Genomic DNA, 26,985 nt, shown 5'->3' on the forward strand with positions numbered 1-26,985 from the left:
AGGTAACTGCTAATGTTTTTATATAAGAGAAGCCCCCTTTCTTGCATACTTACACAGTTGCTGAATAACACTTTTAAGAGGCTTTGTTTTCCCCAGGGTTTGGTAGATTGCTTTTAGAGCTGAGTTCCATACAAGCTTCTCTCACTCTATGTAACAATATTCTCCAGTGTAAGCAGTCACTGCTACATTTACAATTCGGATGATCATCAGTGGCTGTGGAGGCTTCAGACGTGGTCTTTGCTAGTAAGCCTTCAGAAGTCCTCCCTGTGGCCCTTCTTAGATGACCATTTGGTCATGAACCATGAGAAAAGTCAAATATTTAATCTTTGCAAGTGCCTAGTTTCATACTGTGACAACCTTCCATAAGCAAAATGAAGTCTTGAAATCCAGTTTCTGTCCTTTTCCATATTTAGACAAAGTTAACGTACGTGTGGGTGGGTTCTAAAACTTCAGGTTTTTATATTGCTTTGGATGTGTCAGCTCTAGAAACGGTTTGAACATGTCTCCGTATCTTCAAATCTTGTTATGCTGTTTCCATATTAAGCTGCCAAACTCATTGCATCAAACAGTTGTACGCTTTGTTTGTTCTTATGTCTGAAATCACAACTTTTTCAACAGAGCCCTTCTGCTTGGCACACTACCCATCAGCCTTTCACAGTGTGATGTTTAATCCGGTAGAGCCCAGATTGCTGGCTACAGCCAACTCTAAGGAAGGTGTGGGACTCTGGGATATTCGTAAACCTCAGAGGTAAGATCTGTCTCTCCTGGTCTTAGGCTGTGTGATTTCTCTCTTGAGAAGCGATGGCATGCCACTCCTTTTAAGTCAGAGCATGCAATGGGAAGAGAAGATGCAGAATCAAGTTAACAGCAATGTTAGTAATGCTGAATTAAATTATTTTGCATAATTGCCCTTCTTTACACATACTATCTAATTTGATTCAAAGTGGGGCTAGATTTTTCCAATGTTAAGGTAAGTGACATTGTGAAAGTCTGCTTGGCCTCACCACTGCAGGATGAACACAGATGCCTTGATGTTGTCAAGATCTCATCATTACATGTAGCATCTTTCTACTAAAACTGGAAAAAAACATGGTGGGGGCACCACCCCTTTTACAGTTTTTTATTTTTTTTTTCTACCCAGCTTAGTTTTCAGTGGCTGGTCAAGTCTGCTTTTTACTCAGCATTTTATGACTCCCTAGATGGAGAGTCAGCTTGGCTAAATGACGTGCCTGCATGAGTGCATAGGTTTTTAAACAAATTGACAACTTAAGAGATAAGTTTGCAGTACGGAGTGCTACTAACTGGACTGGGTTCTAAAATGGGCTTATGCAATGCCAGATACCAGAATTTTAAATGAATGAGAGGTTAAGCTTCTGTTGGAGGTTTTTCTTTTCTTTTTTTTTTTTGTCTTTAAATTTTTGAAAACAATTTCCTTTTTTCTTCATAACTATCAGAAAAAAAGTTGAACATTTAGAGAAAATGTTTATCCATTTTATCTCCAGCTTTTGTTTCCACATTTCCAGTTATAAATGGAAACAGAATAATTACAAAGGAAGTGAAAAGAGGAGGAAAGAGATAGTAGTTGTTTTATGATATAGTAGCCTCAGTTATTTAAAATCGTCCATAACATACACTCCCTTTATCAACAAATTTCTCAGAATATCGAGAAGATGCATATCACTAAAAATACTTCTTGGCTTTGTATTGTACAGACAGAAAAAACAATATCATTTGGAGTTAATTATAACTGGTTGAAAAAAAAAAATCAAAATGTTTAAACATCCCCTATAATAGCAACCAAATTAGAATTTCAAGGGGGCTTATTATTCTTAAGTTGTAAACATTATTGGTTTGAATTGCCTTTTGCTTTTAAATTTGAATTGGTATTTGCTTGCTGATGCTCATGGCTCTAGAAGTCTCTCATATTTGTAAATTTTGTCAGAGCCCTTGTTGTCAGCTGTTGTAAATTCTGCTATTGCATTTAGGATTGAATAAAATAAACTGGAAGGGAGTTAGAAGATAGCCTAGACACTTTCCTCTTATCCCTGTCAAACCCTTTGTGTAGGTCTTAGCTTTCTGACAGCAAACTGTTCATCACTCCCTGGAGAGAGGGAGAGAAATTCAAGTTGTTAGGTTTATTTCTTTCTTAAAACAAAACAAAAGTTTCTTGTTTGTTTCCATAAAGTTTCTATCATTTTAATTTGCATTCATGCTGTTTTTTTCCTTATGAACTAATATGCATAAACTTGGTGTCCTCTTTACAAGGTAGCTAGCTTTGTACTGTTCCTGCAGGATTTATTTTTTTTTTTATTATTTTTTTTTTTCTGCTTGTGCCTCAACTTTGTGATTTAAGAACTTCCAGAGGTTAAGGTTGCTCTCATTTTGAAGGGGAGTTATGCCAAAACACTTTCCTTCACGCATTTGCTCTCAGAGTACAAACATAGATAGGATTATGTTGGAATAGTGCTATAGCTTATATTTAATAGAAATTATACACAGATGCAAAATTTAGGTGAAGCCTTTCATTTGGGCAGCAAAGTGAAATGGAATGATACATGTGACTGGAAAGGTTAAAGGGAATGGAGAGAGGAAGTACCTATTTCAAAGGATGCAGGTATTGCCTCTGATAAATGCAGAAGCAGATCACTAGAGAAAGGAATTCTTCTCCCACAAATTTTAATAGCTGCTTTCTGATACTTTTGTTATTCTCGTTAAGACTTTGATTATCCAAAAGTTTCTCAGCTTAAACATTAAAAAGGGTTGATAAGTTATTGTTTGGGTGTGGTAGCAGCTGTCAGGTCATAGAAACCCTGAAGATCTCCTGTCTAGATGCTGTCATGCCTTCTTCCTCAGTTTTAACTCTAAGGCAAAAGGCTTGTTAGGGGCAATTGTGTGTGTATGGGACAGTCTGTGTGCACACATTTAAGGACATGGATTTTACTTGTAGTGTGGCATTGTTCTTTCTAATGCCGAATACAAAATAGCTATAGCATAATTTCATTGGTGATGCTTCTTAGCAAGTATTTTGTATTTCTTCAGGTTTAGAACCAGTATGTGAATGACTTGATAACTTTTGATAAATCTGAATTCTAAAGTCTTTTCTTTAAATGATGAAAGGGGAAGGGAAAGGGTGCCTTATGTTATAACTTGACTGAAGGCCTTGAATGAATTAAATGGGTGGAAGCTTGTACACTTATCTGATGGACAAGAGCTACCCTCTTCTGGTTCTAATCTGATCAAAGTAAATCTTTCCAATTAAAAAGCTAAATAGCGGTGGTGAAACATCATACCTTGCAATAATAGTGCTGAAGTTCCTGGGTGGGTAGGCCACGCCACTTTTTCCATGTGTAAGGGAACGCTTACAACATCCTTACGGTACTTACTGGTGGATGTGCACTGTGTATAACATGCAGCTGATCCTTAAGCACTGAAGTCTTATAGCATTTGCACCTACTAAGTAGGTCTGCTGCATGGTGTATAACAGGTACATGTTTTCTGCCTGAAGCCTGTTCCTCCTAGAGGGCTCAGAAACAGGAAAGAGAACAGTAAGGGACAACCCTGCCCCGCTTAGAGTAGATGATACTTAGAGCCTCAGACTTGGGCTGAGGAAGCTGTAAGGTTAAATGAATGCAGGTGAAAACAGTCTGCTTTCAGCTGTCACTTTCCAGGACAGCAATCAACTTTATTCCGTGGCATGACCAGAGGTACATGTATGCCCAAAGCATGGTAAAGAGGGTATTCTTGGTGGTGGGAAAGAAAATGGCCTAAAGCACTCTGGTGCTACTACAGTTTGTTACCAAGAAACTCTCAAGAAAGAGAAATCTTCAGAGTGAGATGTCTGTGTTGTGCTGGTGGGCTGCCAAAGCCAGTCAGTCAGATTTAACCAAATTAAACCAGATTTTTAGCATCTTATTTTTTTTCTAACAGTTCCAAAGCATTTGTCAAAGCTTCCACTTGTCTTGAGAGATCTAGTTTAATAATCTGGAAATACATAACTTTACTTTCAACACATTTGAGGCCAATCCACTTTGTATTATAAGGAAACATTCTATTAATGTGTAGATCAGTTAAGATATAATCCTTGTTCCAAACGCTATGAAAAAAGGAAAAAAAAATTCAGGTTTTTGTCAGTGGGTTTTATTTTTTTCTAGTGTCTTCCAGAGAAAATACATTAAATTTAAATATATTTGTAGTAAAAAAAAAAAAAACTCTCTTAAGAGTGAAATAATCCACATAGTGCTGTTAAGTACAGTATTAAATAGACTTTACATAGAACTGAAGTTGGTACATGAGTGAATTTCTGTCTATTTTCCCTATTTGTATTAATACTAAAAAGAAAGGATAGTTTCAGGTAAGATGTGTTCCAAAACACTGTTAAGAAATTTTATAGGGCTGTTAAGAAATTTTATAGGGAGAAGGAGTTAAAGAGCCTTGAGGTTCTCCATAATCTCGGGATAAACAGGAAGCTGCCTCTATAATTGCATGGCAGAACAGCAGCACAGCAAGGAGGGTAACCCCATCAGCTGCTTTTCTCATTGTCAAGGCTCTGCTAATGGTGGAAATTCTTGCTTCTCTGCGGGTTTCTTTCTTTGATGCTGTTATCGGGATCCAAGAAAATGTAACACTGTATGAGGTGTGAGAAGGATAAAGGGAATAGAGGCTTTGCTGGGATACAGCGTAGAAGTATTAACTTGCTGGGATTGTTGAGTACAGCAGTATATAATGATAGTGTAAAATTGCTAGGTATATCTATCTCTTCCCATGACTATCTTTTTATTTCTATTCTGTGCATGAAGCTCATTTGTGAGGGAATCTATTTTATGCTCCAAGCTGTTAAGGGAAATTCCATGTTTTTTCAGTACCAGAGTAATCCTTCACCATACTGTGACCATTGTGGGAACGTTTCAGTCCTATCCTATCCTTTTGCCTGTGGTGCTAGCAGAAACGACCTAGGTCAGGCAAACTTTGGGTGTTTTGTCCTAGTGTGCAGTAGTGGGGTTATGATCAGAGGCTAAGTGGCTAAAAAGAAGGGGAGGAAGTGTACATACCTAGAAATTTGCTGCGGATTGCCAAAATAGTAACTTCCAGTGGCTTATGTATGTCTGCAGCACTCTGCCACAAGAAAGGTGAAATGGGTATAAGTAGTTAATTTGCTGCTAGTGAAGCACTTCATTTAAACTGATGATGCAGCTCTCATTTCCCAAAACTACTGTTCCATCTGTCAGGTATCGGATGGAGCAGGGTTAAATTGATACAGGCACTACTTGGTTTTCCTTATAACTAGAGACTGTTCAGGGGAATCCTGCTGCTGCTCCCCTGCAAAATCCAGAAAGCAAATCAAAAGCCTGGAAGTCTGAACACCAGCTGTTTGGGGCCAGTAGTAGCACTGTAGCTAGCAACACTTTCACTTACCATGTATTACAGCCAACAGCAGTGGCACAGGAATACTCTTCAGATATTCTTCAAGCCAGGGGAGGTTTGTTGATCCCACAGGATTCAGCTGGCCTTCAGTCATTGGAAGGGAATCAGGCTTAATGTAAAATTTCTGGTTTTAATCTGCAAAGGCTCCTCAAGTGAGGTACAGTTTAATATTGATCAGTTAGATATGATGCATTGTCAGAAAAATAATGGTTTGCCATTAGTTTCATAACTTGTATGGTAGCTGATAAAATACAGATAATTGACTGCAGTTTTAAACTAAAAGCTCTAAATTTTCAGGGGCATTGAATTTAATTGTCTCCAAAGGTCACCATTTCTGGAAGCTCAACTTGGTCAAAACATTTCATCAACTCAAACTGTGTCTAATTGGTGCTTCTGAAAACTCCGATTTAGTGTCTTAAAGGCAGAGAGAATAAAAAACGTTTTAAAAGCTTTTCTATTCAGTTTAGAGGAGTAAAAGTGCTCTTAAAGACCTTGAAGCTCAAAATTCTTGTAGCTTACAAAACCTGGCATCCATACTGATCACTCCATTTATGTAACTAGTGACTGTATAATCGCATTTTAATGACTTTCTGCAACAGTTTCGCAACAGTAGGATCATGCACCTGGAAGTGGGAAGAGACCAGAGCTTCTCTTCTCCACTTACTGTAACCAAAAGTAAATTAACATCCACAAATAGCCCCTTGATGCCACATGGATAGGATTGCAATATAGCTACTTAGCAGCGTTGCTCCAAGGAATGTCACCTCAAAAATCCAAACACTAAAAACCCTCTTCCCCTCTTCCCATTTGTATTCCTCCACCACCCTTCTAACTGAACACAAATGCAAGGGTAGCCACAACTTAGTGCTGAACGGATCACTGTGGTATAAGCACTGTCGCTAAGGGTCTTATTTTCAATTCCTTTTTGTAACCTTATTAGGGAAGGCGTCAGTATGTCAAAATTGTCAAGTTAATAGTGTTCTGTGGTGATTCAAAATATTGAATGGAGCGATGATAAACGAGGAGATTAGTGACTTTGGATACAGATTTCACCATTTGTTAGAAACAAATGAGCTGTATCTACTTACCTATCCTCAAAAATCTGAGGATTTTTCTCCAAAATACACAGTTCTTTTCGACTTGAGTTACAGGAGTGTGGCTTCTTGCCAGCTGTTATATGCCTCCAGCCAGGAGAGTTAGTTTTATCTGCTTTTTTAGGCAGCTCTAAGCACCTTCTACAAATTATAAATAAAGTATTCTTAGGGCTAGGGAAAAAAAATGTCCTGATTAAGAGTAGAGTTTAGTCATATACTAAGGAAGTGGTTAACTTTCTGATGGGAAGCTGGGAGTGCTTCAAGTTCAACCACTATTCAGCTACAACAGTGAAGAAGGTAGTTGAAAAGAGAGTTTTTCTTGGTGTGCACAGGAGCATTTAGGGTCAATTGCACAGCTCTGAATTGTGAAAAGTTCAGCTCACTTCAAATAATCATAATTTGATTGCTCTTGCTCGTTGAGATACAGAGACTGATTCATTTTGCTTTTTTTTTTCAGAGTTCATTCACAGCTTGGTATCTCCTCATCTGTCTCAGATTTTCTCAGTGCAGCAACTGAGATTCCTGCCACCCCCCTTCACAAGCCTGCTAATAAGATCTAAATGCAATGGGTTGGCTCATCAAAGGTAGCATAGGAGGCACTCTTAAAACAGAACTAATAGAAATCCAGCATGATTACGAGTTGGCTGGTGATTCTGGAACTAATTTTTCATTTTTTTTTTAGTGTATTAATACTGTCTTTTGTTCAGATGGATGTTAAACCACAACCAGCTGTTTTGTTTCTTCTTTAAAAATAGCGTGGTGAGAAGCTTAAATATGTTCTCGATTAGTGAGGAGGCTGTTGTAAGGCACTTACAACGCTAGATGGAGCCTAGAAGCTGTGCCTGTTTTAGGTAGGCAAAAAAGGCAGTTCTGTGCATCACAAACTGTTTGCAGCAAAAATGTATTGTGGATCTGTATTGTTACAGAACTGCTGGGGGCAACTCAGCAAGTCACTTCACTTATGTATTTCAGCCAACGACTGTGTAACTCCAGATATTTTTAAGTACTCTTGTGTTCTTCCTTTTTCCACTCCATGCCTGTCTCCTTTTTTTTTCCCCCCTTTTTTTTTTTTTTTTTTCAGGAAGGGCCCAGTGAATAGTAGAGATGATGAGAACAAGTCTATTCGTTATGGATATAAAATTTCTGATTATTTTCAGATGTTATCTCTGTGCTAATAGCTTTATTAGGTTAAAACATAACTTCTTTGTATGGAATATGGAATATCTCTCTATCCATCAAAATCTAAGGATGTAGAAGTCCTGCAGGTGATTTATGTTGGATTGACATACTGACATGTAACTGAAAAAGCGTGATGGTCTTTGAAGTTCACAAGTCCTTTGTCAGGTGTGAAATAGAAGTGGCAGCTGTCAGGACTAGAGGCAGTGTGAGTTAAATGCACGTCAGGCAGAGCATCTTTGCAGGAGAGGGTGAGGTAGTACCTCTGAATAGAGGTGTGGTTTATTCTGGTGGTGGTGGCTGAGGAGGGAGGAGGAAAGGGAGATGGATGAGTATTTTCAGCTCTGCCTGTGCCACAGGTGGTGATATTTATAGCCTGTGAAACAGAGAGGGCTATGGAGAACCAGTGTGGCAGCAGGGAATATTTTATAAGTCCTTAGCTAGTATCATAGCTGAGTCCATAGATGCAGATCTCCAGCAGTTATCAGTTTTAGTTTCTAGGCTCATACCTGGCCCTGTTATTTGATCCTTAAAAATGATGCCAGAAGAACAAAGGTAGCAGTTCTTTTCTGAGGAATGCTCATGTACATGCTGCATGTTATGCTTTCCAGGTTACCTTCCTGATTTCTCTCTAACAAGTAGCTGTCACCTAGTTTTATCTCTGTGTTACCAGGATGTCTGGTGTGTTGATTGAAATATACCCAGCTCCAGGAATTACAAGTGTGGGGTCCTGCACTGTTCATGGTTATGTTGCATGGGATATTAGTCCAGTGGGTAGCCACAGGGTTTGCTTTTGACAACAAATTTAGTGAGGCTGGGACTGTTCAGAGGCTAGAGTTGGTGGACTGGAAATTTTTTTTCAAAGTAGGATCTTTGGCTGTAATTATTTCATCCTTACAGGTTTTTGATATGATAATACGTGAGGTCTGCAGGAGTGGGATGCCAGGAATATGAGAAGATTTAAGGTTTTTCTATGACTGTTTTGCATTTTGACCCTGCATGTAAAGCAAGGAAGCCTGTGATACTACTAATCACTTGTAATGCACATGGTTTAGGATTATCAAAGCCCCTGCAGATGGAGAAGAAATTCCTCTGTATCACTGAATCTCCAACTACCAGTTTTAATTATTTCAGTGCAATAAAAATGTGCTGTGTGTTTCTGTTTTGAGACCTCTGGTAGTCCTCCTCTGAGCAGAGCACTGCATTAATGAGTGAAGAAAAAATGTGTGTATCATCAGGTCATTTCTTTCCCTTCTAGTAGAACTATTTGTTGTGAATTTTGACTATTTTTATGCTGTTTAAAATAATTCATATAGCTAGGTTGCAACATAAATTTTAAATGCAGCATAGGCACTCACCAGTATAGGTCAACCATACAACTTAAAATAGTTTCAATAATTATTTATCCTCTCTCACTGCTTGGGAAATACAACTCACCTCACCCCCCATACTTCTCGCATCCTCATCTGTTTTGCAGTACTGAGACAGCTCAAATGATTTTTGTCTCAACCTAGAATTTGAGGCTCTCTCCTGACCCAGTTCTGATTTGGTGTATTTGCCTCACATGGCACAGAATATAAGGTTAGATATTTTTTTTCCTATTTGTTTCCATTATTAAACATTTCTTTTTGTTATAGACAGTGATTTTTTTTGTTGATGTTTACGGATAATTATCCTTTTATGGAAATCTTTGGGGTATGTTGAAGGAACCGTTGAATGGTTATGGTGAGGGGTGGTATTTTTGTGGAATGTGCATTGGATGTGTTTTCTTCATTGCAACCATAAATAAATTCACAAACTGTTTGCCACAGATTTTAGCCAAAATCAAATTACATCTCTGAGATGAGAGCCACTGAAGAAAAAAGGGAGTGCTTTCAAATAAACCTTTTTGACTTTGGGCAAAGAGAGATGGTTACAACCATTAAGGCTTTATACAAGCTGTATTTCTGCTGGGCAGAGCACTTCGCTGCATATGGACTCTTTCTTTGTGGTTGGTGCTTCTTTATCTTTTAAGGACAGAGGTGCTACTCTAAAGTTGCAAGAGATGTAAATCAATGAATTTAATGCTAAATATTTTTATTCTGAAGTAAGCAATCTTTGCTGGCGTGAGTGCCAAATAACACCTAATCTAGAAACACTTCCAATAAGTGTGCAAGTCTGCTGGATACTGCCTGGTACTCTTGCCCACCTTTATCTGACATAACCTTACTTAAGAGTTAACTAGAACAGTATGGTATGAAGGCCTCCCTCACTTGGTGCCTGTTTTAAATGTACACACGCCTTGGTTCAACCCTGTTGTAAGACATGGGAATTAGTTGTTGAAACATAAATTCATAGGAAGCTGTGGTGGAACAACTTGATGGGACCAGAGCTGTGGTTAGAGTTACATTTAGGTAGGTTTATGTGCCAGTTTGCATTCTTCTTGTATGTACTGGAAGGCAAAAGCTTTGGTTCAAGACTGGATGGTGCTTCTGCAGGGAGCACCTTAGATCCTGCCACTCTTCCTCTCAAAAGAAAGGAAGGCCCCAGAGCTGAAGGCAGTGCTCCAGGTGGAACAGAAGGGGAGAGCTGCCTCCCTTAACCTGCTGGCCATGCTGCTTTTGGTGCAGCCCAGGATACATCTGGGTTTCTGGGCTGCAAGTGCACGACACTGGCTTATGTTGAGCTTCTCAGCAACTAACACTCCAGGTCCTTCTCCTCAGGGCTGCTCTCAAGCTGTTCTCTGCCCAGACTGTATTTGTGCTTGGGATTGCCCCAGCTCAGGTGAAGACTTTGCACTTGGAGCAGCTTCGCTGCAGAAAAGTGTGTGGCTATAAACATGTTTTTATTGGATGAGGAAGCAAATCTGCAGCTGATGTTGTTCAGCTTTAATGCAATACAGGAAACACAGTACAGGAAAACGCACAGGGGAAAAAATCAATAACGCAGTCTTACAAAGGATAAGGGACTGGTCTTGTGTAGGCCCTAAGGTATAAATATGGAGTTACTCTTCATGAGAAATTACTCTCTTTTGCACTCAGATTATCTTTCTGAGGTAACTTTCTCTGGCAGCTGTGTACTTTGTGTTACACTGACTTTGGTGTGTGCTTTGTTTTGGAAACAACTATTGTTCCGTCGTTTGGTCTTGAGGTCATCTTCCCTTGTCACGTCTGGCCGTACTTGAATCTTCTCTGTCTGGTTATCTGATGGAACCCACTCCTTTTTGGTTTACTGCCTTCAGCTGAGCAGTGTTCTCTCCCACAGTCTATACTCCATCCTTCAAGGTGCTATTTCTGAACACGGTGAGTAATAGACTGATTTTAGAATTTAGAGATTAGAGAAGGAGAAAAATGATGAGCTCGTTTAGCTAGTTTGCTTGTGGTTAGTGGACAGTTACTCTTTACTTTGCATTCTCTACTTTTATTTTGCTTTTTAAAATCCGATTAAATGTTTTTTTTTTCCCTCTTCTTGCAAAACCGTTTCACTATCCAGTAGATCTCATTTATTACTTACTTGATAGTAACACCTAGATAATTCAGGCAGAGTGAGAACAGGGCACTTGTGCCTGCTGACTCAGAGCTGTAGTGAGGGCAAGGCTGGGCTGGTGAGAATGTTTGGGAACAGGTCTGTAATAAGACTAAAACAAACATTGAGTAGAGCTGAAGGAGGATGTGAAACATTCAAATAAATAGGGTTGTTTTTTCATTGTTGTCATTTCCTAACGCTTAATTGCCATAATAGCCTTAAACCCTAGAAGGATGTAAGTGATGCAGAGGAGGGAAAGAGTTTGGTACGCTTCGGGCCTCTGCTCTGTCATCCTAGTCAAAATAATGACATTTTATAGGTGGGTGTTTTCTTGTTTGTTTTCTGTTTTTCCTGTGAATAAAGGTAAAGGAAAACATAACAGTGCTTTCTGGAGAACTGCCCACGATCACTGGTGAAGCAATATTAGCATTCAGCACCTCAATTAGATCGTAAGGGCTAAACCATGCAAGCCTTTGCTGTTACAAGGTCTGGTTGCCCTGGGTACTAAAATCTGGTGATGTCGGATGATCTTAAGGCTCCAGATTCTGAAGTCAATTATCAGATAAGAATCTGTCATTTTAAAAAATAAATTATATACATATATATATGTATAATGTGAAATATATATATATAAAAATATAGCCTTCCTGGCTTGGAGGGAAAGATCAAGCTTCTGTTCGCTTTAGAGTTTGTCAAGCACAAAAGATTATTAATGTTGGGAATTGATCTTTCTTCTAACGTGTATGTTCCTGAGCCTAACAGTAAAGGTGAGAAAGAGTGACATGTTCTTTGAACATACAGAATTTTCACCCTGAACTACTACAAACAACTACTACAGGATTTTCACCCTGAACTCCCTACTTTTCCAGTCTTGTTGTATGCAGGTGATTTTACTTGTTTGTCCTCTGCAAAGGAAAGCAAAGGTACTTAGTTTTACTAACAATACACAGCCTTCATTTGGTTGTTCTTTGAAGTTCAAACAAATAGCCTTTATTTTCCATCTCATGTTCTGAGGGATGTCGTTCATCTACAGAAGATTTTTTGTACAAGTAGTGAGATAATCAAATAGTGATGACAATTTAGAAAGAGGAGCATATTACTATGAAATAATAAAATGTTGGCTATGTCTTGTGTATTCTTTTTTTGTAAGACACTGATGGACGTAATTTAGATTTCTTAACACTTCTCAATACTTAAAGAGAAATTCCAGGCACTTTTTTACACAACTGTGCTGCTTTTTAAAGAAGATACCTTGAGATTTCTGTAAGAATTTTAATCTCCTTTAAAACAGGAAAAAAAAAAAAAAAGCATGCATGTTAATTGATACCTTGCTTGCTTTTCTGTCATTGGTAAATTTGGCTCTTCTGAATTGTTTGCTCCAGACTGAATAAGAACTGTGTGTTTTTACATGCACAGAATTACTTTCTTAAATAAATAAATAAATAAATGAACTCTTCTGTGGTTTTCCAGGCCAGGATTTCTATTTGCCAAGTTTTATGCCAGTTCTTTTTGCACAGTTAGAAGTTCCTCAATTTAGTGGTTACAGAACTGCTGACAAACAGGGCTGTATGCAATCGCATGTATTAGTTACAAGCAGTCAATTCATTTTTCCCTTTTAAGGTCATTCTTTCATTATGTTGGTTTCACACACTGCTGTTTATGATACCAGTACTTTCTCACTTCCTTCCTTCCTTATCCCTCTTAAATGACTCTCATTTCCCAAGGACAGTATCTGTACTGCAGTTCACTGTCAGATTTACAGCTTATCGAGAGAAACTATTCAAATGGTCCTATTTAATGCTGTCACACACGCCTCTTTTATTTTACTTCTGCCAGGACACTGATCTTCTCTCAGTTCTAGTGCTCACTGTCTGCTGTCAAGCAAACTCGGGAGTAGTCTGGGTTAAGCGTCTGTTACCAGTCAGGCAGCTGACTTTTCTAAAAAGGATGAAACAACCTTTTTTTCTTCAGATAGCGGGGAACAGGAGAGAAACATTTGTTTCAGGTATGGTCTTTTGCTGCAGAGGAAGCGATTGAGTGGTGCAAATTCTGACTGCAGTGAGACGACTCCTTCCCTCACCCCGCTAGCTGCCAGCAGAAGCGGATTTATTTACTTTAGTGGTGCTGCTCTTGGATTGAAAGCCTTCCATTGTTTGCCTGAGCTGGTATTTAGCTACCACTCGAGCGCTGCCTGAATGCAGCATATCCAACTACGGAAATGACCATATTGCACATAACTGTCCATTTACTCCCTCCAGCGCCAGCATGTGTGTTTGGATGTAATGTTCCATCTGTGGACTAAATATTTCTCTTAATCATACAAGATGACTTTTTTTAAACTCAGGAGTGGGTATGGCTCTGTTGCTCCCAGAGCTGGTAGGCAGCCCCAGCATTCCCCGGCTGCCTGGGCAAGCCAAGTTTGGAAGCAGTCTGACTCCTGGCGTAGTCTGGGTCTGGGTGCACGACGATAATGCCTGTGGCAAAAAGCGGGTGCTGCCCATCTTGCTCAGGCATGTCCTTTTGGGTTCCCCCTTGGATTTCTCCTTAGCTGTCGTGGTCTGGGTGCTTGAGGTGGGAGTATTGGTCTTAGTCTGCCGCGTCAGTAAAGCTGTAGGAACTGCAAGGTGGTGATTCTGAAATTTGTTTGCTGGAGCATGAAGTAAGGAGCTGGCAGAAGTGACAGTTGTAACATGGGCAACACATCCAAGCATGTCTGCAGTGCCCCACATAATCCTGTCTGAAAAAAAATCCCAAAGTAGCAATGACTGAAGGTACTGAGCAGCAACATGATGCAGTCTGAAAAGTGGGGGCAGTCATTTTAACACTGAGCATGCTTAAGCACAATTTTCCCCTCCTCATACTACTGTTGTCTTCGTCTTCCCTGTTGTCCTTGTCCTTTTCATCAGGAAATGGATGCTTGGGGAGCTTTGATATCAGTTTTTCTCTCATCCTCACCTAACTACCTAATGTCTCTTTTCAGAGTCTGTGAAAGGTAAATGCTTTATAGAATAGGTCACTAGTCCACATGAACAGTAAATGTCTATTGTAGCCTTTCTTCCTCCTTCAGCCAAATTTAGCCCACTTTTTTGCAGGTATTTTTATTTATTATTTTTTCTTTGAGCCAGATGTCATGGTCAAGAACAGCACAAACTGTATTTGCATTGCAAGTGTGGCTGAATGGTACGGAGTAGAGATACGAAGTAGACAAATCTGTGAGGCTTCTGAGAGGTGCTCAACTATGCAGCTTCTTAATATTAGACTTCTAATCTGTGTATGTGATCATAATTTCTAAAGTTCTACTTTTTCTTCATTTAATAAGTAGAATACTCTTTTAGAGCTTTGTTTCACTGAAGTTACTGAAACAGGATACAGAATTCAACTCTAATAAGTGTTTTGTTTGATAGCTTTGACTGCCATAGGAGCCCAGTGAAAACATCTGTAAGCAGAATGGAAGCTAGTTTAATGTTATACTACTATTACTATAAAACATAATCTCAAAATATTTCAGGCAGGGCATAATAATAGTAACCATGGAAACTGCTTGGAGATCTGAAAGGATGGGGTATCTGGTATGCTCGCTTGCAGGCACGAGAGGATCTGGGCTGCAGTTCAGGCCCAGGAAGAGAACTGGTAATGGGGAAGGGGGCTTAGTCTTGGTACAGCATTGGCCTGCATCTTACCATCAAATCAAGTTGGTCCATGTGCATCATGGTGTTCTCATGTGGTGGAAAACTTGTATTTTTATAGAAAAAATGACCTTTCTCAACCAAAAAAATGCGGGTTTATTTCTTCTGCAGTATTTTAGTTTATATTTTTGTGGTGGTGGGGTGGGGTGGAGGGGGCAGGTTGGTTTTTGTTTGTTGATAAGCAAGATAACCAATGGACACAAGTGACTGATCAGGGGACAAGAGGAAGGAGGTGCAAGAAGCTGGCAGGCTGGCACAGCTGTCTTGTATAATGCTCTTTTACATCTTACTTGAAATCGGTTTCCACAAAGCCAAAATCTAGATTGATCAAGAAGCTACATACCTAAGTGCTCAAAAACAGCATAGTAAAAGGTGCTAAGAATTCTTGGTGCCCAGCCTGAAGCTCTGTGGAGCTGTTTTTGAAAATGTGGCTTCTGGTTCTTTCGTGGCACCTTGGCTTTGACTCTTCAGCTCACAAAGTTTGTGCGCCTGGGAGCAGCGTATTTCTAGGGTGTTCGTTATGGGGAGTCTAGTCTCCTGTTTTGTTTTTGGTTTTGTTTAACTCTGGCTTAGGAACAATAGATTTTTAACTTTACAGTATCTCCTGTAGTGATGCATGCTTCAACCTGTGTGGAATGTGGCTTCCCATACACGCGGAGTGACTCATTTTTCACAAATGTTGAGGCAGAGGGCTACATCAGAAAATCTGAAGCATTAAAACCAGTGAATGAACTCCCTTCTAGAATCTACAAATTATGTGCTGGCGTGCCTTGTCTGGTCCAGAAGGTGCATAAAAATCACAGCTCTTTACACAAGATTTGATGGAGGCTGCTCAAAACCTGTTTATAAAAGGTCTGGTTCCAGTACGGTTTAAGGAAGCTTCAGTGGTCTGTGTGTGGGGAAAAATAAAAATAATAATAATAATAAAAGAAAAAAAAAACGCAGATAAAATATCCTCCTTGTTTGTCTCCCTCTCCATACACATGATGATTTCAAATACAAGGATTAAGTCTTTGAAAAGACAAGAAAGCCTCTAGAATGCATGTTAAATATCAGGTGTGCTTTGATCATCATTAAGCTCACAAATGGGTCAAATTCCATATCCGTTACTGTTCTAAAAAGAGTATGGAAAATTATGACCCTTTATTTTTATGCTGTATATGTCAGTAAGAACTGATACAGATACTCCAGCTCTGGTCATACAACCTTATATGGGATAAGGAAACCAGCTATTTCAACCATGTGAGATTTTTAGGTGATAGTGTCATCTGTTAGCATAATTGTCCTGCCTATTTGGCAATATTTGTACATGGAGCAAGTCTGAGATTAGCTAAGTGTCTTATTTTAGCATTTCTTGCAATAACTTGTTAGTAAGGTGGCCTTTTATTTAAGACAGCTGGAACTGATTTTAGAGTTCAAACATTCTTCGATGTTTTGTAGAGCTGTAAATAGAAGTGGAAGTAAGATAATGGTCGGAGTATCTATGCTTGGAGAAAATGCCATCCATTGCCAGAGCAGAGAGACAAAGTTTGGCTTGGCTGGTTTAGGGCACCAGCTGAACAAAAAGAGCTGAGTAGGGTTGGTTTTAGATGCCAACATCCCAGAAGTACAAGAATAGCCTTTTAAAGGCTTACAGTTACTCTGTGGAACTTTGCTCCCAGGCAGGAAATGTATTTGTTACAAAACTCTTCACAATCTTAGCTTCACTGTTCTGAGACTTTATAGTCTTATCGTTTTGATAGTTTGTCATCTAGGCTTTGAATGAAGTTTATTCAGGGATTGATGCTTCGAAGCAGAAAATATACAAGAATAGAGTTTATGGGCTTGTCAGCTTGAAATGACTCAGTAATGTTAGAATTCTGTTTTTAAGCAGTTCGGTTCATCTGTGTAGCCCATCTGACCTGTTTCCTCTGTCTTTTCCCAGTTCGTTGCTGCGCTATGGTGGAAACCTCTCCCTTCAGAGTGCCATGAGTGTCCGCTTCAACAGCAATGGAACCCAGCTGCTGGCCCTGCGTCGGCGCCTTCCCCCCGTCCTCTACGACATCCACTGCCGACTGCCTGTCTTCCAGTTCGACAACCAAGGGTACTTTAACTCATGTACCATGAAGAGTTGCTGTTTTGCGGGCGATCGTGATCAGGTAATAAGCGGGTAATGCTGTCCTGAGTCTACAAAGCTTCCATCAGTATTTGAAAACACCTTCGTAGTGTTGCGGTTTTGGTTTTTTGTTTGTTTATTTTTCCCTGATTCAGTTGATAAAACAGAACACGGAGCATGTATAGGCTTACTTCAGAACTGTTCTGCAACATAGGCTCTGGATGAAGCAAAATGTATACCAAAGCACACAATAAGTTTTACCTCTTGACTGATGTGATCTAGTACTTATTTAGGTAATATTCACAAGAAAAAAATACTTGCAGAGGCCTTTTAGGTCCATTTAATATGATTTTAGAACCACGACTAAACAATATTATCCCCATGTGATAAGGAAATATTTTCATTTCAATACTGTTTTTGAGAATAGTAGAAACAATCCCAACACTTACATTTTGTTGTGTATTCATAAAGTCCTTAATTCTTATTTCAAATTATGTTTCTCCTTTACTTACTTTACTTCTGGATCCGATTATAGGTCTTTATTGTTCAGTGTTCTGTTAGTGGTGATGGCAGGGGGTTAGGGAGGAGTAGTTTGTTCCTGTACTGAGGCAGGACTCTGTCCCTACTAGTAATCACAAAAAATAGGTCACACACAAAGTGGCTGTATATTTCTAGAGCTGAACATTGTCTCTGGACAGCTGTATTTAATAACCGCTAATGATGTTTAGGGACAAAAGATGTATTGTCAAAACACAATAGTGCAGGACTAACTAAGATCTGAACATTTTTTTGCTGTCATCCATAGAAGTCCTGCAGTCAGAATTCAGTCGCTAATTCTATTGCTGCTGCAGGAGGCAGAGTTGAGCTTCTTTCAGATAACGAGTGGGAAATACATTTGCATCACTGAACTTGAGCAGTGTGATGAATGGGCATGGGAAATCAGTGTGTTGCACGTTCCTTCTGAGTTTTATATAGTTTTTGGCAGAAGGAGAATGAAAATGCAATACTGAAACCATCTTAAAAAATTAGAAGTATATACTGTAAAGAATGGCAAACACGTATATAACAACAGAAAAAAAAGAGTAGATGAATTAGGGTCCATTTGCTTAGTCAGCCTAAAGATGACACTGTTTTCTCCTTTGGAAATCAGAGTAGAACTGTGTACACTTTGACAAATAGTTTAGCTTCTTGTCTGTTACTGAAGATCTAGAAAAAAGCTTTAGTGTCTCTTCTGCTTTTTAAGCTATTTTCTATTGGGTATAGTGTTGTGTTTCAGAAGCCTGTCTTTTTAAAAACCTTGATATTCTTTTTGCTTGATGGACCTTCTGTTTGAATAAATACTAGCACATAATACTATTAACAAGTTGGAAATCAGAGCAAAAGGAGCTCTATTCCCTTATTAGTGCCCTAAGAAGTTAATAGGAGAGGTAAGGTTTAGTATGGAATATTAGAAATGTGGAATCTGACATCTAGATGCAGGTTTGTACCCACCCTCCAACTGGAGTAAAATAAAGATACAGAAGTTGCAGGAAATGCCAACGTGTGGTCCAACTGCATGTCTGAAACTGTCCAATAATGCTCAGCTTCAGGTGACTAAAGGTTGTCAGCGCTACTGACAGTCCTTAAAGACCATCTTTACAGAGAACCCAATTCTGTCTCCAGGTGTGTCTAGCAAAGGTTAGAGCTCAAACCTCCTGAAGATAGACAAGCTGAGTAATAATAATAATAATATATTTTTTTAAGGTTAGTCCTTCTATACAACTAGTATGCAGCTGCTTTTTGGTCAGTTTTATGAGTATGAAATAATACATACAAGATAATAACAACAAAAAATCTGTTTTTAATTTAAACTGGTTCCAGTGCTGCTGCCCCCCCCCCCTTTAATATTGCTGTATTTTGCCTTAATAAAGAATGTCTTTCATTTGATATCTATGGGAAGTCCCTACTGAGCTTCATAGAATTCCTTGCTTGTACTTCCTTGTAGGATCAAAACTTTGTGAGCTGAAGTTTTTTGTGCAGGGATCATTTGAAGGGATCTAGGGATAAGAAAGTTGTGCTCAAATTGTGAGTGTCATTTGTGGTAGGAAGGATTCTTCAGAATTTTTCTCTTGTTGCACCTCAGATTTTCTGTCTTCAACTTTTCTTTTCATCTTTATTAAACTGATAATTCAATCTTTTTTTTTCTCCTTTTGAGCTGTCTTAAATAGTTAGGTTTAAATACTTCATCCAGAGTCTCTAGTAATTTAAAAATGTGACTCTCCTGTGTTCAAAAAGCATTATGTGCTGTCTGCACAGTTAGTTCATCTGATAAAGTTGCATTTCAGTTCCCTATTTTAACCCTAACACCAAAAGGCCTATCGTTAACTCATGAGTGCTTAGGTTGCTGTTGGATTGAAAAAATAAGCGAATGGCTGAAGGGGGAAGCCCTTCTTTTCAGCAAGATGCAAGACCTTTAACTGATTCAACTTCCTAACTTGGCAGAAGTATTTACTTTTTCTTGATTAATGACTTATATTGACACTCAGAGGGCTCTGCCAAGCGTTTGAATGTGATATAAGAGACTGGAGGGTGGATGAGAGGTGGCCTTTTATCGCTGTGAGGCTCAGCTCCTCACAGAACTGCATCCTTTGCTAATCTTTCCATGAAGTTTGTACATGGAGAATGGTTTACTCATGGGAAGTTTCCCTGTGAATCATGACCATCAGGGCTTAAAACCACCACCCCCTGCAGCTCTTAGTATCTCAGTACTTGCCTTTGGAATCTTGCTGCCTCACGGATATCTACAGAGAGGTAAATAAACCCATGTTCCATATGGAGATTTTGGATTCCAGTAAGGCAAAAATGAACAGGTTCTTAGCTGCAAGCACACAATCTACAAGTTTTCTTCGACATCACAGCTAAGCATTGAATTACTTTAAGTATAAGTTCCCATAGTAATCAGATGTGTTATTCTTACTTTGACAAGTTGTGTGCGCATGTGATCACATTAAATACATAGTTAAATAAATACAATTTCTTTACACAAATAAAATACAGACTACTAGCTGGGGAACAGTTTGATTGGTTTGTTTCTTTGGTGACAGTTGGACTCTGTGTGCCAAACTGAGCTCAGTGTTCCCATTAGTCCCCACAGATTGTTGGGACTCAACAGGATTCAGCTCTCCTGGCTTGTCATGCAGGAGGGGAGCCTGCAACCAGCAGGTATGCAGTGATCTGGATAGCACCTCCTTGGACTGAAGCACCTGTGATACAAGTAGATTGAAACCTCTTCACAGTGAATGAAATGCCATTAATGCTTTAGGGAACAAAAACTATAAAGATTCACCTGTTAATCCCAGTGATTTTTTTTTTAATTTTATTTTTAATTTAAAATAGCACAGTGCAAAGCGCTTTAAATGGCTTTGAGTTCTTGTAGGTATTTTGTGGGGAGAACATTGCAGCTCAAGCAGGGTGACAGAGGTCTTGGAGGATGAACAGCTTGGCTTCTTTTTGTGTCCTTGCAAACTGCTTTCCTCCAAAAGTGTTAGTGCCCTTGTCCTTGTGAGCTCGATTTGAAAATCAGCAAACAGTATATGCAAATGTTTTTCCTAGAAATGCTCCAGTCTTGTTTATTTCAGCTACCAAAGCCTGAGAGGCAATGTGTAGCTGGCGCTTTGTTTGCACCCATTTTTAATTGCCTTCATTTGCTTCTCAGAACTGTCTTTTGTCCATGTCATGAGTGTAATGACCTCATTCACATGCCACCAATCTTGCCTTTCTTTGTAGGAGAGCTCTGATGCTCACAGTTGAATGAGTTCAAAATTGTATGCTGTGGGCATTATCTAGGAGCTCACTCGAGCCATACAGCTGTGGGAGGAAGGAGGAATAAGATAGGCGAGATGGATCAGGTAGGACCCCCAGCTGACCTCTCTCTCTGTTTGCTACAGAGACTTACGCAGGAGCAGAATCTGTCCATCCTTCTGGTACAGGCATCCAGGCCCAAATTCTTAAAGCCCGTTTATTTCTGCACCTATCTCCCATGGATTTTCCTCTAGTGTTCATTTACGCACAAAGTGTGTGAGAATCTCAGGTTGCATCAGGAGGACTGAGGGGAGTTCCCTTTCTTCTGGTCAGCTTTAGGATTTGAGAAATGCTTAGATGCTAAGGATTTTTAATTGATGTATGGCAAATACCTTCTTGGATCTGAGGATACAGGAAGAATTGGAGTGCTTCAGGTACCCAAATGTGTTTTTAAGCATAGGTTATGGTGATGGACAGGAGAAAGAGAAGAGGGGGGGGGGGGGGGGGGGGAAAACACACCAAACTCAAAAACACTTCCAAACTAAAAAGTAGAACAAAAATTATTCTTGCTCAAGTACTGTTGCCTGTGTCACAGTGCTGAGCGGTATCATTTCGCTGATTTATTTGTTTTTTTCCCCACTGTGTAGGTAATGTGGGGTTCTACAGCACTTGTAGCTGTGAAAACTGCTGCTTGGTGCCTGCTTTAAAAAAGGGGGGGTGGGGAGAAATAACTTGTACCCTGTGAATCAAACAAAAAGTGTCTTGACTCTGGCATGCCCTCAGACATTACATCACCACTCAGCCTTTTCTGTTGACATTACGCTGGTATAGGAGAGTTTCAGGAATGCACCACTCACGGTACTTCAGACTGCTCCAACTCCCTATAAAGTTACAGCCTTCATTATGTTGAAGGCTCTGTACTAAATAGCCCTGGGTAGGGACAGCCCCATTTTTAACAGCACAGAATTACTGCGTGAACGTAACCCTTCTGCAGGAACAGGGCTACTTGTGCAGGTGCCAGAGGTCTTACATGGCTGTGCATTGCCCTCCTAAAGAAATACAACTTTTCTTCTGTGTTCTTCTTTGTCATCTAATATAAGGACCATTTATCTCAGGAAATAGTACTTATCAGCGTCTAGCTTTAAAACGGAGAAAGCAAAACGAGAAGTCTTTTTCTAAAGAGCACGTTTTGTTTCCTATGCATAGAAGACTTCTTAATGACTGGTAGCTTACTGCAGTCATTACTACTTAGTACATGAAAAGCAGTCAGTCTGCAAATATTTTGTAGTGCTTGCATAAAAGAAAATGAGTCTTACTGTGTCTTAAGTTGGCACCCTTCAAGAATTATTGACGAGGCTGTATTTTGTTTCTACTTTCTCTAAATGGCAGATTCAGTCCCAGATACATGCTAACATTACATACATACAAAATACCACATGAGCAGTGCATCTGGCTATGGACTGCTTTGTTTATTTATTCCCCATTGCTTTTGGTAATTGACATATGGGAGGCTTGTACTAAAAATGGCTCTTTAGAGCCTGGGTCTTGGCAGAAGGGGCTGGGAGTTTCCTCTAACCCTTATGGTTCAGATCACCCCTTCCCCTGTTCCCTGGGGCATCCTGCCAGCCCTGTTTCCTCTCTCCCTTCTCTACTGAATTCCTGTAAGCCACTGGTGGAGGTTTTTAGACCTCTGGATAGTCATGGATAAACCCAAAGGGACCCATACTGAAGCTGAATTTTGGAGCCCTGACTCAGAAGACTTTGAAGCCTGCAGGTTTGGTGTTCCTTGTAGGTGCATCGCAGGAGACCTGCAGTTCAGTAGTATCACTTGCAGGACAGGGGAGAGGGAAGGGAGAGTGAGCACTACAGTGCTAAACAAGCCAAGGGGGCTGTACTGACAGCTATACTATGAATTCTGGATAATCCTGACTAATACAATATTTGATTTTAGCATATCTTTGACAAAGTAACAGCCGAAGAAATCAAAACAGAGCAGTTGGGCTATATGCAGTTTCATCCATCCAACTAAGAGTTCCCTTAGTATGTTCAGATAACGTTGTTGCTTTCTTTGGAACATAATAGGAACATTATGGAACATGTTTCCCTGCCATAGAAATCCACAGTAAGAGTTTCTAAGTTGCTTTTTTGTTCGTGAATAAAACGACTGTTATGGCCCCTGTGCATAGCAAAAAGGCAGCTGTAAAACGGTGATGGATTGCTCCTGATGATGCTTCTGTAAGCATTTAGGACTGCCCCACACAGAGTTGGCTGCTTGTAAGATTAAGGATTTAGGGAGTGGGAATACAAAGTTTTGGCTTTGAACTTTATGTACTAGCAGCGAGTTGTGTTTCTCCAGTCTGCTGTGTCATGGCTTTTCTTTTTCCAGTTCATGAGATAGGCATGCTTCATGCTGAGGAACAAAGTTACTGCTGGAAAAAGCCTTCGGAGGTACCTTCCTGGTTCCTAGGCCAAGATGGAAATCTCAGGCTCTTGTTTGTGCCAGTTTGAACCCTCCTGAAAAACAGTCTCAAATGCTGCAGGTTGCAAGCTGCTCTCCTTGCTTGTATGAAAAAAGGTGGCTGTTTAAAAGCAAAGGTTTCATAATGCCATGGTGCTATGAGAACTAGTTGTAGGTTAGTTTTGCATTATGTCAGACTGCACAACAGATATGATTCAAGCCATAGGATTTATTACAGAGTAGAAGATAAAAGAACTTACAGGTATCCTTTTTAGTAGATAAATGATATTAAGAACCATAAACTTCCCAAAACATGTTTCAGTAATAATTTTCCTAGTTATTTCTCTTCCTGCTTTAGGTCTAGTTATTGAAAGACACGAACAAGAGATGAATAGCCTGCACAGGTGACTGTTCTTTGTTACCCCACCCTACCCCCAGGTTACCTAGCTTGAAGGGAGGAATTTCTTAGTTGACAACAGTGACAGCTTCTAAAATAAGAAAAGGGAGCCACTCTGGCTGGGGTTGCACTCTGAGGGGACAAACAAGGCAGTATGGCATCAAGAGGGGAGGTCCTGTATGTTACTTGGGCCCTTTTGGCACTCACCTGAACCTGGCTGAAATAGCTGAAGCAGAGGAAATGGATTGGATGACTGATTGTGATTTACTATAGGATTTTAGTGTTCTAGGTACTGAACCAGCCTCTACTGTGCCATGAGCTCTGATGTTGGCACAAGGGGTGTAAGTGGAAGCATACCCGGCAAAGAGGCCAGCAGATGATCATTAGAGCAGATTTTTCAAGTTGTACTTGGTAGGAATTCTATTCTGAAAGCCTAGATTCATCAGCATACAGAAACAGCCTGACACAAAGATCAGGGCTTGCAAAGAGATGCGATATTTAGCCCAACCGATGGTTTGCTTCTTGACTGCTAAAGGAAAGAGCTATATATCTGCTTTGTGGGAGTTCTTTTTTTTTCTTTATTCCTCTGGAAATGCCCTTCTCAAACTATGTTATCTCACTGCTTTGTGTGCGTGCTCCTTGTTGCTTCTTGAATAGGAAGACATGTCTTCCTCCTCCATAGAAATTAGACCTTCGAGATGATCAAGTCCAACCATTAACTGTATGCATCCTTAACTCGTCTTCCTCCTGGTTAGTGGGTATTCTAAACAGAAAGATGACTTGAAAATAAATGTGGGCTTTCTGCTTGCAGAGAAGTGCAGACTTGGCACTAAATTCTGTTCAAATTGTAAATTAAATATCAGTCATTTAAAACAAAAATTCTGGGGTTTTTGAGATGCCAATACTGCATTACACACCTTTCTCATAAATGAGACTGCTGTGTCTAAGATGTAGCTGTAAGAAAAGGAATTGGTTGTCATGTCAAATATGGTTCTCACTATACATTACATATTTAGCATGAAAAATATTTATGGTTGAGATATTTTATATATACACGTATATATATGTATGAGGTCACCTTTTGAACGTTTTGGTTTTATGTGCTTGTACTTTGCTTTCTCATCCCCTTTGCTTTCTCATCCCCTTGGAAATCACCATGATCTGAGAGGTAGATCATGGTGATTTCATTGGCATTTTGTTTGGTTCAAGGATGACTTCCTGTTTGGGCTTCCTTTTGTTCATTAGGGAGGCATGATTTTGGTACTGCCTTTCTCTCAAAGATGTAAGTAGTCACTGTAAGTAGCCACTGTTTGTGTTTTTTTTTTTGTTTGTTTGTTTTTGTTTTTGTTTTTTTTAAGAAATAAAGTAAATCTGGCCAGTTCATAATTATTGAGCCCTCAGGTCTTCTGTCAAATTTGAAATTGTCTGCAAAGCTTAAAAGTTCTTGAAGTTGGGTTAGTGCCACAAAGAACAAAATAGCATACACCTGGTTTCCTTAGGAGACCTTTCTCCCTTGGGAAAAATACTCAGTTCTTATATTCTTCATGTAAGTGGTTTCCTTCCCCAAAGTGCTGATTGCTATGAATTTTAATCTCTTGGACAAGTAGTGTTTTTCCAATTCACATCAAACTGTGGTTTGTTCAGTGCATACCTCACCACAGAGTTGTCCAAGGTATCTTCTCTTATGCTCAAGTGCAGTTAGGACTTCAGCCTAGCAGACTACCATCAGTCCAGAATTTTTATGAGTTGTCACTGGGAGAAAAACAAAAGCCTACACCCCAACCATGAATTATATTACAGGCAACATACGGAGGACGTTTTGTTGGTCCCTTTGAGGAAAGGACAGGCATACTCAAATGAGTGGGAATTGAGATTTAAGAAGTTGAATCTCTTTCAGAGCTGACTTGGTAAGGCTGTAAGCAGCAGCATGGAATATGAGCCTGTCCAACTCCTTGCTATCTGTAGGGTGAGTGACCGTAATTTGGGTGTCAGTGGGCATGTTCAGGGCTTCTTCAGGTTGGCACTTCTCAAATGGTCACCATGGTGCTTTTAAGACAAGTTTTGTTATTTATGTTCTTCTTACTCTTCCTTACATTAGTAGGGCCATTCAAAAGATCTACACATATTTTGGGAAAAAACTATCCGTGTCTGCTGGTCCTTTGTCTAGGTCTAAAAGCTTGAAAATGCCTCTGATCTAGGTCATTAAGTAAAGGGATTTTATGGAAACGGAAAATGTGGATGTTAACAAAAAAAAAACAGTGTAAGCTTTGATATAGATATAGTTTTATTAAGTAGTCCATATTCAGTAGTACCTGAGGAAATACAGCCTGTGGGATTTTGAAAGCTTTGAAACCAGCAGTGGTAAGTATAAAAATAAATTCTCCAGAGTGGTATTGCAAAATGCAGTGCTAATGCTACTGTTACAAGGCTATAGCAGCAGCTGATTAGGTCTCCATTTATTTATATCAACTGTTCTAATCTCCTTGGGGAGAGAGAAGACGAGAAGAGTTGCAGGGAGCGAGTGGAGATTGCTAGTCCGAAGTAGCGCTGCCAGATTCCTGATGATAGCTCATGTTAATCATTTCATGCGTACTTGAGGCTCAGACTTTCTCCAGCAGCAGACTCTAACCACGCCTGAGAGTTTTCTTCCTTCTAAGGCAAACTACTGAATCAGCAGCTGGTAGTCATCTGGAAGCCTTTTCCTGTCATTGTTAGTAACAGCTAGACGCAGCAGCTGATTCTTCCCTGCTTAAAAAATAAATATTAATTATTAGCAACTGCTTTTCTCTATAACCTCATGTTCATGTGAATATGCTGAATGTTGATTTCTGAAGCCCTAGTCAGATACAGCAGCAAAAAAGCAGACAATCAAACAGGTGGTTTTAATATTGGTCTCTGCCCCCAGACATCTGAGCATCTGTACTCTGCTCAGCATCTGCTCTCATGCAGAACTCAGCACTACACCAGTTCTCTGTGTTATGCTCTGCTTGCAGCCTCTCTTCGGAGGGGAGGGTAAAAAGGAGGGAGAGCGCAGCCTGTCTTAGCATTTACTTGTTTTTGTAAGCACACATGGTTTTGCCTCTTACTAGCTTGCCTGTGTGATTTGATTATCCGGGCTTTTGTTCTTGAAGCAGAAGGTGCTCTGCTAGGAATTACTCTTTGCGCATCCCCTCAGGACCAAAATCCCTTGGACATAATTAAAGTGGAGTCTAAGCATATGCAGCATGATGTTCTTTCATCTACTGTACTCCAAACCCCTTTTCTTTCCTTTCTTTTCTTCCTTTTAAGAAGTCTACTCTATTCCCTCAGGATTTTAGCCTTATTAACAAGGGCTTGGTGCACTTCATAGCAATTATTTCCTTGAATTCTCTAGT

General features: G+C 39.7%; 1 protein-coding gene across 1 annotated transcript in view; it reads left to right on the forward strand.

Moving 5' to 3' along the window:
* Positions 1-26,985, forward strand: part of DCAF5 (DDB1 and CUL4 associated factor 5) — a 69,855-nt gene that overhangs the window by 19,692 nt on the left and 23,178 nt on the right. The window contains exons 5-6 of the mRNA XM_082761294.1: positions 619-748; positions 16,806-17,019. Coding sequence (XP_082617420.1) covers positions 619-748; positions 16,806-17,019 — 344 coding nt within the window. The remainder of the gene's footprint in view (positions 1-618; positions 749-16,805; positions 17,020-26,985) is intronic.

This window comes from Aythya marila (assembly GCF_965140915.1).
Source record: "Aythya marila genome assembly, chromosome: 5".
Classification (NCBI taxonomy): Eukaryota; Metazoa; Chordata; class Aves; order Anseriformes; family Anatidae; genus Aythya; species Aythya marila.